At 53.0% G+C, this 15,097-nt stretch overlaps 1 protein-coding gene across 1 annotated transcript in view; it reads right to left on the bottom strand.

Annotated features, from left to right (window-relative positions):
• LOC115382646 (kinesin-like protein KIF2A) overlaps positions 1–12,888 on the bottom strand; it is a 17,080-nt gene extending 4,192 nt beyond the window's left edge. Inside the window, exons 1-16 of the mRNA XM_030084470.1 lie at positions 12,781–12,888; positions 11,381–11,475; positions 10,621–10,740; positions 9,861–9,915; positions 7,814–7,930; positions 4,992–5,092; positions 4,805–4,900; positions 4,670–4,724; positions 4,359–4,521; positions 2,356–2,446; positions 2,127–2,190; positions 1,902–1,993; positions 1,450–1,592; positions 980–1,184; positions 308–418; positions 152–219 (exon numbers count right to left, since the gene is read on the bottom strand). Coding sequence (XP_029940330.1) covers positions 152–219; positions 308–418; positions 980–1,184; positions 1,450–1,592; positions 1,902–1,993; positions 2,127–2,190; positions 2,356–2,446; positions 4,359–4,521; positions 4,670–4,724; positions 4,805–4,900; positions 4,992–5,092; positions 7,814–7,930; positions 9,861–9,915; positions 10,621–10,740; positions 11,381–11,475; positions 12,781–12,841 — 1,637 coding nt within the window. The 5' untranslated portion in view covers positions 12,842–12,888. The remainder of the gene's footprint in view (positions 1–151; positions 220–307; positions 419–979; positions 1,185–1,449; positions 1,593–1,901; positions 1,994–2,126; positions 2,191–2,355; positions 2,447–4,358; positions 4,522–4,669; positions 4,725–4,804; positions 4,901–4,991; positions 5,093–7,813; positions 7,931–9,860; positions 9,916–10,620; positions 10,741–11,380; positions 11,476–12,780) is intronic.
• Between the last annotated feature and the right edge of the window lie 2,209 nt (positions 12,889–15,097).

Genomic DNA, 15,097 nt, shown 5'->3' with positions numbered 1-15,097 from the left:
ACAGGAGGAGAACAGGAAGAGAACAGGAGGAGAACAGGAGGAGAACAGGAGGAGAACAGGAGGAGAACAGGAGGAGAACAGGAAGAGAACAGGAAGAGAACAGGAGGAGAACAGGAAGAGAACAGGAAGAGAACAGGAGGAGAACGTCCACCTGTTGGCGTAGCGCAGTGTGTTCAGGGTGTTTTCACAGGAGGCCATTCCTGGAGAGATGGTGGCGATCTGGGGGGTCAAAGGTCATCAGAACAGCAAGAACCAGGATGGAGATCAGTAAAGGAGGAGTAAAGTGGAGCAGGTTCCAGGTTCTCACCATGCAGGTTCTGGAGTTCTCCCCGATGAACGAGTCTCGCAGAACCTGGGTCAGTTTACTGGCTCGGAACGGCGTGTGGGGCTTGTTCCGGCCCAGAGCCCGGATGCACTCCTGCAGGGAGAACCCAGAACGTGAGCCCAGCAGAACCGGCAGAACGTCGCGCTGAGAGGAAGAGCAGGAGGAGGAGGAGGAGGAGGAGGAGGAAGAGGAGGAGGAGGAGGAGGAAGAGGAGGAGGAGGAGGAAGAGGAGGAAGAGGAGGAGGAAGAGGAGGAGGAGGAGGAAGAGGAGGAAGAGGAGGAGGAGGAGGAGGAGGAAGAGGAGGAGCTGTGCAGAACCGGCAGAACGTCCTGCACTTCTACTGAGTGTGGCTAAAGCTAGCAGCTGCTCAGCCAATTGGCCGGCACTTGGCAGTGATTGGCTGGTGGGGCCTGGGGGCGGGGCATGTGTCTGGAGGGCAGGGCCCGGGAGGGGCTTTGTCCTGGGGGCGGGGCCTATGCCTGGGAGTGGGGCCTGTGTCTTGGGGGCGACGCCTGGAAGGGGCGATGCCTGTGTCTGGGGGCGGGGCCTTTTCTAGGGGCGGGGCCTGTGTATGGGGGCAGCGCCTGTGTCTGGGGGCGGGGCCTGTGTATGGGGGTGGTGCCTGTGTCTGGGGGCGGTGCCTGGGGACTCGCCTTTAGCGCCAGCAGGCTCTTGTTGATCTCGGCGCCCTCCAGGCGCGTCTGGCGGTCGGCGCTGGACGTGTCGGCGCCGCGCTCGTTCCCCGCCAGGTCGATGAGCGAGAACTTGCCGTGCATCTTGCCCCGGCGCCGCAGGATGATCTGGAACACGGCGTGGCTCCGGGACGAGTGGGCGTTGGCCGAGGTCTGGCCGGACGTTCTGCAAGAGACGGAACCCATGGAACCTTCGGCTGTTCTCCACTGCTCATGTTTAGATTCTAACAACCTGAGGACGTCCTGACACGTTGTCATGGAAACCAGGAACGTCCAAACATCAAAGAACGTCCAGGACGTTCTCTTCATTTCAGAATAAATAGATTCAAGTGGATTTAAAACCCGGTTCTCCGGGACCCAGACCGAGCCCTCCAGCAGCCCGGGTTGGGCCCGCGGGCCACGCGTTGCCCCCCCGCGGAGCGGAGCGGTACCTGCAGCTGTTCCCCACTTCGATGAGCTTGAGAACGTCCTCGGTGCAGCGGACCTCCCGCTCCTGCAGCCCCACCACCTGCACCTGCTGCTTCCCGTCCTCCAGAACCCGCAGCTTCGCCTTCCGGTTCAGCAGGTCGAACACCTGGGAGGGGGGCGGGACCGGGGAACGGGGGGAGAACAGGGGGGGCGGGGAACGGGGGGGGGGGGCGGGGGGGAGAACAGGGGGGGGGGGGCGGGGGGGAGAACAGGGGGGGCGGGACCAGAGAACAGGAGGGTGGACATCAAGTTAAATCATTGGAAATGACTTGAAGCATACTCATCTGGAGGTTCTGAGGGATCATTTATGAAACAGATCTAAAGGATCCACTGAGGAGGTGATGATGTCACTGGACCGGTTACTGGTGGTAGTTAGTTAGTTAGTTAGTTAGTTAGTTAGTTGACCTTAACTCACCTTCCCGCTGTAGATTTCAAAAAATGTTGCGAAAACTTGTAGATCCAACTTCTTATAGTTCGGCTTCTTCCACATGAGGAACACGTCTCGAGCTGCACGTACACACACACACACACACACACACACACACACACACACACACACACACACACACACACACACACACACTCAGGTGAAGCAGCAGAGGCAGGGCGGAGTAAAGATGGCGTCCGGGTGGAGGCTGACCGGACAGAGCGTAGATCCCTTTGGAACAGTCCTGGTTCTTTCCAGAAAAGTCTCCTCCCATCGTCTGAAACACGAGAAGCAGGACGGATCAGTATGAAGAATGGATCCTGATCAGTATGAAGAATGGATCCTGATCAGTATGGAGGATGGATCCGGATCTATATGGAGGATGGATCCGGATCTATATGGAGGATGGATCTGGATCTATACAGAATTGAGAGCGACTGACATGCGTCTTGCCGCTTCCTGTCTGTCCGTAGGCGAAGCAGGTGGCCATCCCTCGTTCAAAGATGGTTTCTACCAACGGCTGGGCTGTGAACCTGAGGAGGAGGGGGGGGGGCGGGCAGAGAGGAGGCGGGGGGGGGGGGGGGGGGGGGGGGGGGGCGCAGAGGGGGGGGGGGGGGGGGGGCGCGGGGGGGGTTGTTGACCTTTAACAAGCACCTTATTGGTCAGTTTTATTTGCAAAAGTCAAGTTTCCTTCTAGTAAGCATTTGAAAGGAAGCTCCAGACGTCCTACCTACTCTCTCCGGCCACTTTATTAGGCACACCTGTCCAAATGCTCGTTAACGTAAATTTCAAATCAGCCAATCACAAGGCAGCAACTCAATGCGTTTGGCATGTAGACGTGGTCTCTGTACGTCCATCTCCAGAACCGGGACCAGAGCATGGAGGCAACCCAGTCCTCCCCTGGAGGACAGCTGTGTCTGGACCAGGTCCATCCAGACCATCGGGCACAGACGGTCTCTGCCAAACCTTCCCAGATGTGTTGTTTTGTTGAAGCCACTGGTTCCTGGAAAGACGCTGAGACGCTTCCGTCCCTCAGGGCTGCACTGCAGCCCAGCAGGCACCACCCCAGCCGGGCCACTCGGGCCACATTCTTCAGACGATAAAGACCAATGTTAGCTTTGTTTTCAATACGTGGGATAAAATTTAGGTCAGAGTCAAAAATCACACCCAGATTTTAACAGATCTGGTTTAAAATCCAGTAGTTTTGATAAAAGTGTCTCTCTCTGACCTTCAGGACTGAAAACTTAAACCTCAGTCTTGTCCTGGTTGAGCTGCAGGAAATTCCCTCACATCCATGACTTGATGTCTGAGATCCAGTTAAAAGAGTTTCTATTGGCCCGGAGCCACCAGGAGACACGGCGATGAACAGCTGAGGATCATCAGAGTAACTATGGAAACTGATGAACAGCTGAGTATCATCAGCGTAACTATGGAAACTGATGAACAGCTGAGTATCATCAGCGTAACTATGGAAACTGATGAACAGCTGAGTATCATCAGAGTAACTATGGAAACTGATGAACAGCTGAGTATCATCAGCGTAACTATGGAAACTGATGAACAGCTGAGTATCATCAGCGTAACTATGGAAACTGATGAACAGCTGAGTATCATCAGCGTAACTATGGAAACTGATGAACAGCTGAGTATCATCAGAGTAACTATGGAAACTGATGAACAGCTGAGTATCATCAGCGTAACTATGGAAACTGATGAACAGCTGAGTATCATCAGCGTAACTATGGAAACTGATGAACAGCTAAGTATCATCAGAGTAACTATGGAAACCGATGAACAGCTGAGTATCATCAGCGTAACTATGGAAACTGATGAACAGCTGAGTATCATCAGAGTAACTATGGAAACCGATGAACAGCTGAGTATCATCAGCGTAACTATGGAAACTGATGAACAGCTGAGTATCATCAGAGTAACTATGGAAACTGATGAACAGCTGAGTATCATCAGAGTAACTATGGAAACTGATGAACAGCTGAGTATCATCAGCGTAACTATGGAAACTGATGAACAGCTGAGTATCATCAGCATAACTATGGAAACTGATGAACAGCTAAGTATCATCAGAGTAACTATGGAAACTGATGCCGTGTCTCCTGATGACGTCCCCAAGAGGACGCATGTAGAGGTTGAAAAGAATGGGACCTAAAATTGAGCCCTGGGGAGCCCCATGGGAAGGAGGGCCTGCTCCACAGAGTGCTGGGGTTCAGCCCCCCCCCCCCCCTACGGGAGGGACGCTATGACTCCTCCTGCTCTCCTCTATCAGTGATTGAAGAATGAATGACCTCTGACCTTTACATGAAGAACCCAGAGAGGAAAAAACACCATAACAATATGAAAAAGGTCGAAAACACACTCAAACTCCTCACGCACACACACCGGGTCCCGGACCGGACCGGATCCGGGCCCGGGCCCACGGTGCCTCACCTGTACACCATCTCGTTGGTGGAGTTCTCGTCGAAGGCGTAGTCGAACCTGAAGGTCTGGTTCTCCAGGTACCGGGTCAGATCCACCTTCTGCTTGGGCTCGTGGACCATGACCACGTCTTTACTGGGGATGGTGATGACGTCCAGGTCCTTGAGGGACAGCTCTGGACCCAGGGGGGGGAGAGGGATCAGAGAGACACACACACACACACACACACACACACACACACACACACACACACACACACACACACACACACACACACACACACACACACACACACACACACACACACACCTGGGGGTTCCTACCTTTCTTGTTGAGCGGCCGTGCGCGGACACACACACATATCCTGTGCTCCTCGATCTGAAACATGAACACACACATCAGTCCGCACACTTCCTGGTTGTGTCCTCCTGGCTCCGCCCCCGGCTCCGCCCCCTCACCAGGTCGTTGGAGGTCAGAGGTCGGTAGTCCAGGCTGGCTCTGAAGTCTCTGATCATACACATGATCTCGTAGTTCGGCAGGTTCACGTCCACCTCCTGCAGCACGGAGAACAGGTTACAGTGTGTGTGTGTGTGTGTGTGTGTGTGTGTGTGTGTGTGTGTGTGTGTGTGTGTGTGTGTGTGTGACCTGTGCTCTCTTCTCTCGCAGCTCCTGCTGCTGCAGGCGTCTCTTCTCTCTCTTCTCCTGCAGTTTCTCCACCTCCTTCACACAGTTTGACTTCCTGCGAGCTGCAAGAGAACCGAGGAGCAGAACACACACTCGCTGAAACACACACACACACACACACACACTCTCTGAAACACACACTCACTGGAAGAAGTCTCCCACGCCCCTGAAATCGCTGACGCTCAGACCTGGAGCGCTCGGCCAATGAGCACGAAGACCAACCGACGAGTCTCCGAGCTAACGTGGCTAAGCTAACGTGGCTAAGCTAACGGCTACAGCGGGCTCTGAGTGAGGAATGTGAGGATGTGGAACCCGCTCTGGGACCTGAGGGCCCGAGCGATCCCGGGGTCAGGATCCGACAGTATTTGTGGCCAAACTTCAGAAAGACTTGAAGAATGTGGAGGCGGAGCCTGAGCTGTTCAGATCCCGCCGCACGCCGCGACCGAAGGTCATCAGAGTCGACGAGTTCCGGAACAGAGAGACTCATATTTATGAGAAATGTTGGCGGAAGCTCTTGGGTTCGGTGTTCTCCCTCAAACGGTGAAGCGGGCGTGTGTTTCAGCCGTTAGCCGGGCCGCTCATGTCGCTCTGTCGGTTTGTTAAATCCAGATTTTAAACTGTCGTCTAAACTTCCGGCTCTCGGTGTAGAAGGTGTCTGACCGTCAGTCATCAGGACCGAACTGGATTCATCCCTAACAGGCCCTGGTTCTTTAATCTCAGAAAGGTATTTATTGTAGTGAATAACTCTCCGTCCAGTCATTTACCTGGAGCCCTGTCAGCTCCTGAAGCTGAACAAGCGTCCGATAGAGTCCAGGGGGATCTCTTCTTTTTTACTTTGAAAAACTTTATGTCCTGGGTTAAAGTATTGTCTTCATCGCCACAAAGCCTCTGTTAGAACAAGGACCACTGTTTGGCGATGGAGCCATGTCAGCTGCTCTAAACTCTCACCCGGCATTCATGCGGTCGAGCTGAAAGTCGCTCTCTATGCTGACGACCTTCTGTTGTTCCGGGTCGACTGATCTCGCTCCTTCCTCTCAGTCCCAGATGCTCTGGGCTGGGATGTCCGCTGGTGGAGCAGCTCGGCCAAACATTCAGCTTCATCATTGTTCAGCGAGCATAAAGGAAACTTCTGCTGAAAGCCCGACTCTGTTCCCTCTCCTGTCCTCCGCTGCTCTGTTTGAAAAATGTTATCGTTTTCTCCTGCCTAAAAATCTGGACCCATTTTCGGCGCCACTTTGGACGAGGAAACCCGTCTGCCAGCGCTCCCGTCTCAAAGCAGGTTTTCCTCCATCCTTACTTCACAGTGCTTCTTCTCGGGGGGCTACGGGGGCGCAGGAACTTTTAAAGATTTATATATAGACTCAACATCTGCATCTTTTCAGCAGCCGGTCGAAGGTTCTCGTTTCCTCAGAGAAAGTGGGGATTTGGTCCGCTCTTTGAGTTTGAATTTCCCTCCCGTCTCTCCCACCTCCGATCCAGACGTTCTCCTGGAACCTCGTCCCTCTTTGAAGGGCAGAATATCTGTCATTTATTCTAAAATTCATGAAATCAGTTCAGACTCCTGTTTAAATACCCTCAGAACCGTTCGGGACAGAAACCTCCAGACTGTTTGGGTACTGGTCTGAAATGTTTGCGGTACCGTCCCAGGTCACAGGGAACCGGTTCTTCCCGCTCTGTCTGGCGTCCGAGAAGACTTCAGAACAAACCTGGAACCCTTTCTGACACGTCAAACGGGCAGAACGTCGTCTTGATCTGAACTAAGAACCCAGCCTGGATTTTTTTTCAAGTCTGTATTATTAAGTTTGTTGTTTTTTCTTTTGTGCCAGGGGAGGGTGTGTGTGTTGCAGTGTGTGTTGTCAGTGTATGTGTGTGTTGTCAGTGTGTGTGTGTGTGTTTCAAAGTGTGTGTTCTCGGTGTGTTGATCATGGATTCTTTGTTCTCAGTAGAACAACAGTCTCAGTGTGAAGCTTCCAGCAGTCAAAGAGCCTTTCAGAGGAAGCAGCTGTGGAGGAACCGACGTCAGGAGAACCTCGGACCGACCGGAGCCGCCTCAGCGAGGCTCCGAGGACCAGAGAACCACCGAGACTCTGAGAGGCTCCGGGGACCAGAGAACCACCGAGACTCTGAGAGACTCCGAGGACCAGAGAACCACCGAGACTCTGAGAGGCTCCGGGGACCAGAGAACCACCGAGACTGAGAACCCAAGAACCACCGAGACTCTGAGAGGCTCCGAGGACCAGAGAACCACCGAGACTCTGAGAGGCTCCGAGGACCAGAGAACCACCGAGACTCTGAGAGGCTCCGGGGACCAGAGAACCACCGAGACTCTGAGAGGCTCCGAGGACCCGAGAACCACCGAGACTGAGAACCCAAGAACCACCGAGACTCTGAGAGGCTCCGAGGACCAGAGAACCACCGAGACTGAGAACCCGAAAACCAGAGAACCACCGAAACTGAGAACGACAGAGACTCTGAAACCCACCGAGACTCTGAGAGACTCCGAGAACCAGAGAACCACCGAGACTGAGGACCAGAGAGACTGAGAACCAGAGAGACTCTGAGAACCCTAGAGACTCTCCGACTGACGCCCCCGCTAGCCTCTATTAGCCTCTGCGAGCCTCTGCGAGCCTCTGCTAGCCCCTGCTAGCCTCTGCTAGCCTCTGCTAGCCTCTATTAGCCCCTGCTAGCCTCTGCTAGCCTCTGCTAGCCTCTATTAGCCTCTGCTAGTCCCTGCTAGCCTCTGCTAGCCCCTGCTAGCCTCTGATAGCCTCTGCTAGCCTCACCGTTCTGCTGCTGCTGCGCCGGGTTCAGGCCGGTCGGGGGGTTGATGGCCGGCGGCGGCGGCTCGGCCGCCTGGCTGTGCTGGCTGGGACGAGCCCGGGTGGTTCCTACCGCTGCCGCTGGAGAACACACACACACACACACACACCAGGACTAGTTACCACAGACGACAAGTTATCACAGAAAACTAGTTACCATAGAGGACTCGTTACTAGGGCTGTGAACGTTTGCAATTTTGTCGACACGTGTAACCAGGACTTCTAACCGGTTACACGTGACGTCAGAGATTTGTGATCTTTTTCTATCGCAGTGGCGCTCTATAACCACTAGAGGGCTCTGTCTCCATTGAAATCCAGTCCCTCATCATTCCACTAAATCAAAGACGTTCCATAAGTTCTCAGAAAAAAGAGCCGTTTCAGCTGTTTGGTTGATGACCTGATCGCCAAGTTTTTCTGTCACATTACTTTGATTTGTGGTCTATAAAATCCCTCGCGCTAGCTTGGAAACCGCTAGTGGTAGCGAGCTAGCTGGCGGTAGCGTCGACGGTAGCAGCAGCGTCTCTCCCTCCAGCTTGTTGGGGTGTTTCCACGGCGGCTGATCTCTGCTGCTGTAAACCAGCTGTTCCTGGATCAGCCTCCACCCAGCAGAAGCTACACAGGTTGTCAGAACAGCTGCCACTCGGCGCTCCGTCAGCTGGAAAGAAACGTGGCTGCGGGGTTTTTTTTTAAATCGACGTAACATTTCGCCACATGTTTCCACTCTGCATGCGGATAATAACTGCACTGGAGGGAATATTTACTGAATTCATGTTTTTATCTGAAGCTTTCAGGAAACATCATGATCCCAAAAACATTAAATACAGGTGAAAAAGAACGGAGAGGAGGAAAATGACGTGAACTCGGTTATGATTTACTCTCCGTGTACATGTTCACACGATAGACGGTGACACCTCAACTAGTTACCACAGAGGACTAGCTACCAAAGAGAACCAGTTACCATAGAGGACGAGTTACATACTATATGTTATACACCACACTAGTTACATACTGTAAATCCTCTAATAATGACCTGTATTCCATTAAAACCGCCTCCTTCAATAACCAGGTGCGTCTTTGAAGAAAGCTCATAAAAGCCGCCTCCCAATATAAGCCTGTTCTCTTTTTTCTTTTTTTCTGTGAAGCCCTGCGGCGCTGTACTGACAGTAGTCTGTGCTACAGCGCCGGTCCTCCTGCTGTGGTGACTGTGTGTATTACACACGTCCGGTAAAAATGGCGGAGGAACAGAAAACATTAAACTCCATGTTGAGATTTAATTTTTTTCACAATCGATTGAAAAAATAGAATCGAATTATTCGAATTAATCCGATATATCCCCCAGCTCTAAACTGCACTACTGTTTATTGCTGTTTTAGTTCTGTCTGATACTTGTTTTCAATAAATGACCTCAGTATATTTTACTGGGTTCAAACTGACACAAAAGATCTTTCTACTCTTTTTGAAAATTTTAAAATACAATCCTCTCTCTTATACATGCCTCCTTCCATTAAAAGCCTGGTGCAGCTACAGCTGAGACGAATAAAAGCCCCGGCTGCTGGAAGAGGATTTACGGTATGTTGTACATACAGTTGGATCTTCCTTGTTTTAGTCTTCTATTATCATCCTCACTACGATTTGCACTGTTACTTGTTCTTATTGCACCTTTCAGTACTTTCCCCCCCTGTGTTCTATTATTAATTTACCGGAGCCTCGTGCTAAATTTCTCCACTGTGAGGTTAATAAAGTCTGTTCTATTCTACCACAGAGGACTAGCTATCACAGTTAGCCTAGCGCCCCTCCAGCCCCTCTGTTTCCTCCAGGTTTCGCTCTGTGCTCCTTCAGGGGCGGCACGGTGGCGCAGTGGTTTGCACTCTCACCTCCTGCGGACTTCTGTCTGAACCCACAGACTTCTGAAAGCAGCTCCGTGAGGCTAACTTAGCGTTAGCTCCTGGTTTAATCACAGTCATCCAGTTAGCTCAGGTGTTAGCCTAGCGTTAGCCTCCCGGGAACGTACCTCTGTTCTCCCGTGGAGCGCCGTCGGTCTTCGGCGCCGCCGCCGTCCGTCTGGTCTGGAAGAGACGGACGGAAAGATCAGAATCCGTCTCAGAGACCGAACACCGAAGAGAACCGTTCTGCTAGAACTCTCTAGATCCACCAGCGAGGAGCAGAAGCTGTGAGGGTTCTGACAAACATGAGCTTCAGTTAATACAGCAGAAAACCAGCAACGACTTCGAAATGAGCTGAATTCCTCATATTTTCAGCCTCCGATAAAATCTGCTGCAGTTAAATGAAGCATTTTAATCAAATTAATTTGGTTAAAGTGGGTTCTAGCAGAACCCGGTTAAAGGTCAATTCTCATGGAACCCGGTTAAAGGTCGGTTCTGGTGGCGGTTCCGCTGCACACTTACAGATTTCTTGCTCCTTATTTGTGTGGAACGGCTGAATTTGGGACTTTGGTTCTGCTTGGAAGAAAGAGATGTTCACTCATTTCTAACATTCTGAGACGAGAACGAGGAGAACCTGAACAGAACGCCAGCCAGAGAACATCCAGGTCTGATCGCTGAAGGAGAACCCAGAGAACTCAGAACGTTTCCTTCACTTCAATCTGAAGAGTCTGGAGATTTAAATATTTATTTAAATACCGAGAAAGAGGAGGAGGAAGAGGAAGGGGAGGAAGAGGAGGAGAAGGAGGAAGAGGAAGAGGAGGAAGAGGAGGAGAAGGAAGAGGAAGAGGAGGAGAAGGAGGAAGAGGAAGAGGAGGAAGAGGAGCAGACCTTGGGCACTTTACTGGCTTTGGGCAGGTTGGACGGAGGAAGAGGAGCTTCAGGACTCTGTGGAATCTCCTCATCTGGAGCAACATCTGGATTCAGAGCGAAGACACTCTCCAGGTCGATCTGCAACACACACACACACACACACACACACACACACACACACACACACACACACACACACACACACACACAAAATGTGATTACCAATTACCATCATAAAATAAAGTCACTTATTGACAGTTAGCATGCTGCATCATGCTAAATGATGCTAATGCTAACGGCTCGGGCCGGGCACAATAAAAAAACTAATTGAGTTGTTATTCATCCAACAGATTAACTTTGGTTTAACATCGCTGCCTCTAATCACCCTAATCTGATTCAGACCCAATCGGACTTCAGCGGCTTCATGTAAACACTGTAATCTGATTAGATTGTTCACCAGGACAGTTTAATCTGGTGAGGAACCGATCTGGATCAGATTACATCCCACAGCGGGAGAATGAACCATCTCCAACCAACCAACAGCAAAGCAAAGCATTATGGGATTGATCGGGTCTGATCTGGTCACTTTATTCAGTGTTCATGTAAACAGGATAATCTGATCTCTCAATCGGACTCAGTTCAATCAGATTAACTCAGTGAAGAACGTGGGAATAATCTGACGGATTAACGGATGACGAAGCAGGTTCACCAAGTAATCAGATTACTGGTTCGTTCTGACAGAACGTGGACCTGGAACCAGAACCGGCAGCAGGTTCACCTCTTTCCCCTTGGTGTCTCCGTTCTCGATCCACTCCACCGTCACGCTCTCGTTGTCCTCGTGCAGCGAGGTGACCATGGCCTGGTGGATCCGCCCTGCAGGGGGACAGTCTGATCAGAACCGGGGGGAACCGGAGGACCGGGGGAGGACCGGGGCAGAACCGGGGGAGAACCAGAGGACCGGGGGAGGACCGGGGGAGGACCGGGGGAGGACCGGGGGAGGACCGGGGCAGAACCGGGGGAGAACCGGGGGAGAACCAGAGCAGAACTGGAGGAGAACCGGAGAACTGGGGACAACCAGAGGAGAACCAGAAGAGATACAGAAGAGAACTGGAGGAGAACCAGTGGAGAACCGGGAGAGAACCAGAGGAGAGCCAGGGGAGAACAGGAGGAGAACCAGAGGAGAAGCAGGAGGGAACCAAGTGGAAATCAGAGAAGAACCAGAGGAGAATCACAGGCGAAACAGAAGAGAACCGGAGCAGAACTAGAGCTCAGAATGAGAGAAGAACCGGGAGGGAACCCGAGAACCAGAGCTAGCACATCCTCACATCCCTTCAGTGGAGGAACCTGGAGGTCCACGGTCTGTGGAACCAGGCTCAGACCAGGGACCAGGACTTAGGCTGGCTTCAGGGACCAGAGTCTGCATTACGTCCAGTGAAGAGGGTCTGGGCAGGGATCAGGACCAGGCTCAGACCAGTGACTAAGATTTATGCTGGTTTTAGGGAACAGGTTTGGTTCAGGTCTTTGGACCAGGCTCTGGGCTGGGATCAGGGATCCCAGGGTCCGGGTCCGGGTCCGGGTACCAGGATGCTGGGATGCTGATGGGTGTGGCTCCTGACGGACTGACAGCAGCTTCCCGGTCCCTCCCGGACTCTGCGGGTCTCTTTAACGTGATCCCGGATCCTACCGGACCCGGAGGCGGTCCGGGTGGAGCACTGCGGCGGATCGAACCGGGCCGGATCGGGGTGGATGAGCCGCGGCGAGCGGGCTGAGGCCCCGGGCTGCAGCCGGCCAGACCACCGCCGGATGCGGCGGCGCGGTACCGGAGCCTCTGCGGAGCCCGGGCCGGGGAGCGGAGCGGGGCGGCCGGCCAGCGGCGCCGGGCCGAGCCGCTGTCTGCGGCCGGAGCACCGCAGGTGGACGGACCCGCCCAGCGGCGGCTGCAGCCTCCGGGACGAGCTCCGCAGCGTGGCCGCGCACAGCGCCGCTCCGCCGGCTGCAGCCCGGAGCTCCGCCCGCCGCGGCCCGGAGGACGGAGCACCGAGCCGGGACAGCTGGACCGGACCGGACCGCCGGAACCAGCAGCTGTCAGTCCGTGTGCGTGTGCGTGTGTGCGTGCGTGTGCGTGCGTGTGTGTGTGTGTGTGTGTGTGTGTCCGTGTGTGTGTGTGTGTGTCCGTACCGTCGCTCCGTTTGATCTCCACGTACATTCCCACAAAGATCTTCCCGAAAACCGCGGCCATCCTCCCCCGGTGCTGGTCCCGGACCCGGTCCCGGTCCCGGTCCGCTCCGGCTCGGTGCTGCTGCGGTCCTGCGGAGGTCAGTGGCGGGGAGCCGCGGAGACTGTGCCGCGCATGCGCGGCCGGCTGGCTGGATGGCTGGCTGGCTCATCGTGAGGCCCGCGGGCCGAAGAGGGGTCGCGGTCTTGGGGTGGCAGGTCGGGTTCTACCTGCTGATGACGTCACAGTCCGGATGGTGCGTTCAAAGCCCCCCGCTGTGTTGGTTCTTCTGAAAAGGTTGGGTTTATGGTAAAGATCAGACCCAGAACTTCATGGACCAGTTCAGACCAGTCCAGTTCAGTCCAGGTCAGACCGGTTCAGACCTATTCAGACCAGTCCAGGATTCCCAGCTGAGAATCCTGGACTCTGGGTCATTTCGAGCTTCTTCTCCACAGAGAAAGAATTTCAGTTTTTGTTCCCGGTGTTCAGTCTGGGATGATTCCAGCACTGGACCCAATATCAGTTCCAGTACTTATATTTAAAAAGACGTTCTCTGATGGATCCACATTCGGATCTACGGCAGTGACCGATCAGCGTGAAGTGGAAACGTTTAACGACACCAAACAGAGTTCAACGGCCACAGACGCTGATTTCACATTTTAAAGTGTTGAAAACATGAAGAAATCAATTCACTATCATTTCCAAGTCGTTTGTGTTCACTGGAGAAACGCAACAGTTCCACACGAGCAGCAGAACCAGACTCAAGACAACTGAACCAGGCGCAGAGGAGGAGAACCCTGCAGAACCAGGCTCAGAGGACACAGCCCCACCAGACATCTGATCTCATGAAAACGGGTTTTTCTGGACAGGCTACACTCTCAGGTCGTGTTCTTCCATCCAGTCACAGCAGAACATCATCAGCAGGACCCCGAGTCCATCTGACCTCCAGAGCAGATCCAAGACCTGCGCCGGTACAGCTACAGTGGGCGGGACCAGACCGACACTGCGTCCTGGTTCCAGAGCAAACCAGAACCTTCATGGTTCTACAAAAACATTTTGTATGAAAATCAAGTAAAACTGCTTCACAATACACAGATTTATTGATTTTCACATTTGAACGATCAGAAAACACTGGTGGTGGTGGGGTTTTTTTGGGGAGGGGCGCATTTCTGGACCAGGACCAGAAACCCTGGACATGGACCAGGACCAGAGACCCCGGACGTAGACCTCCTGGGCCCATCAGCTGCATTGTGGCGTCGACTCTTCTGAGCCGATTTGACTCAGACGTCTGACTCGGGGTTCTTTCAGCTTTTAACATGGAAGACGTCCCCCGTTACCAGGAGAACCAGGTAATCCAGAACACCAGCTCTGTTCCAGGCTCCAGTACATCCAGGGCCCAGTCCCTCCAGTATGTTGTTCAGAGGGAGCGGGCTGCAGTTCTCCTCCATGACCACTGGGTGGCAGCAGATATCTGCAGCAGGCTCGTCTCCCCTCAGTAAAGCTGTTAATCTCCTGAACCCACCTGATTCTGGACTCTGAGGAGATTCTCTTTCATTTCACATAAATCACGTTTTTTTCTAAGCAGGGTAAAACTACCCAGTCTGACCCGGGTCTAAGCCATGAACCAGTCTGACCAGGGTCTGAACCATGAACCGGTCTGACCCGGGTCTAAACCAGGGTCTAAACCAGCTCGTGTTCCCCGTTAGAGGAGAACGATCCACCGCTCGGTGAGTTCTGCTTCAGGATGCAAGGAAGAGCGGAAATTCAGGGTCAAAAGGTCACGTTGCCCTGAACGCTCTGCCGCCTCACGCCAGTTCTCCACCGTTCTTTAAGTAATTATGGAGTTACTCCACTGAAGTAAAAGGTTGAAGCTAAATGCTAATTACAGACAAAGAACAAACATACTAATGCTAATCACAGCTAATGTGGATACAGGCTAACACTAATCACAGCCAATGACCACACAAGTTAATGCTAATGACAGCTAATGACCATACAAGCTAACACTAATCACAGCTAATGTGGATACAAGCTAACACTAATCACAGCTAATACAGATACAGGCTAATGCTAATCACAGCTAATGACCACACAGGCTAATGTTAGTCAAGCTAATACGGACACAGGCTAGTAAACATAGCGGTTGCTGTTAAACCACAGTCGGGTCCTGAAGCCTCTGGAGTGACCCGGTTCCTGTCGGGTCGAAGGAAGCAGCGGCGGTAAAAACAGAACCGAACCAGGTTCTGTTCTGGAGGAACAGCTGACTGAAACCAGACCGGC

Source organism: Salarias fasciatus (assembly GCF_902148845.1).
Source record: "Salarias fasciatus chromosome 7 unlocalized genomic scaffold, fSalaFa1.1 super_scaffold_4, whole genome shotgun sequence".
NCBI lineage: Eukaryota > Metazoa > Chordata > Actinopteri > Blenniiformes > Blenniidae > Salarias > Salarias fasciatus.
This window is presented reverse-complemented; position numbering and strand designations above follow the sequence as displayed.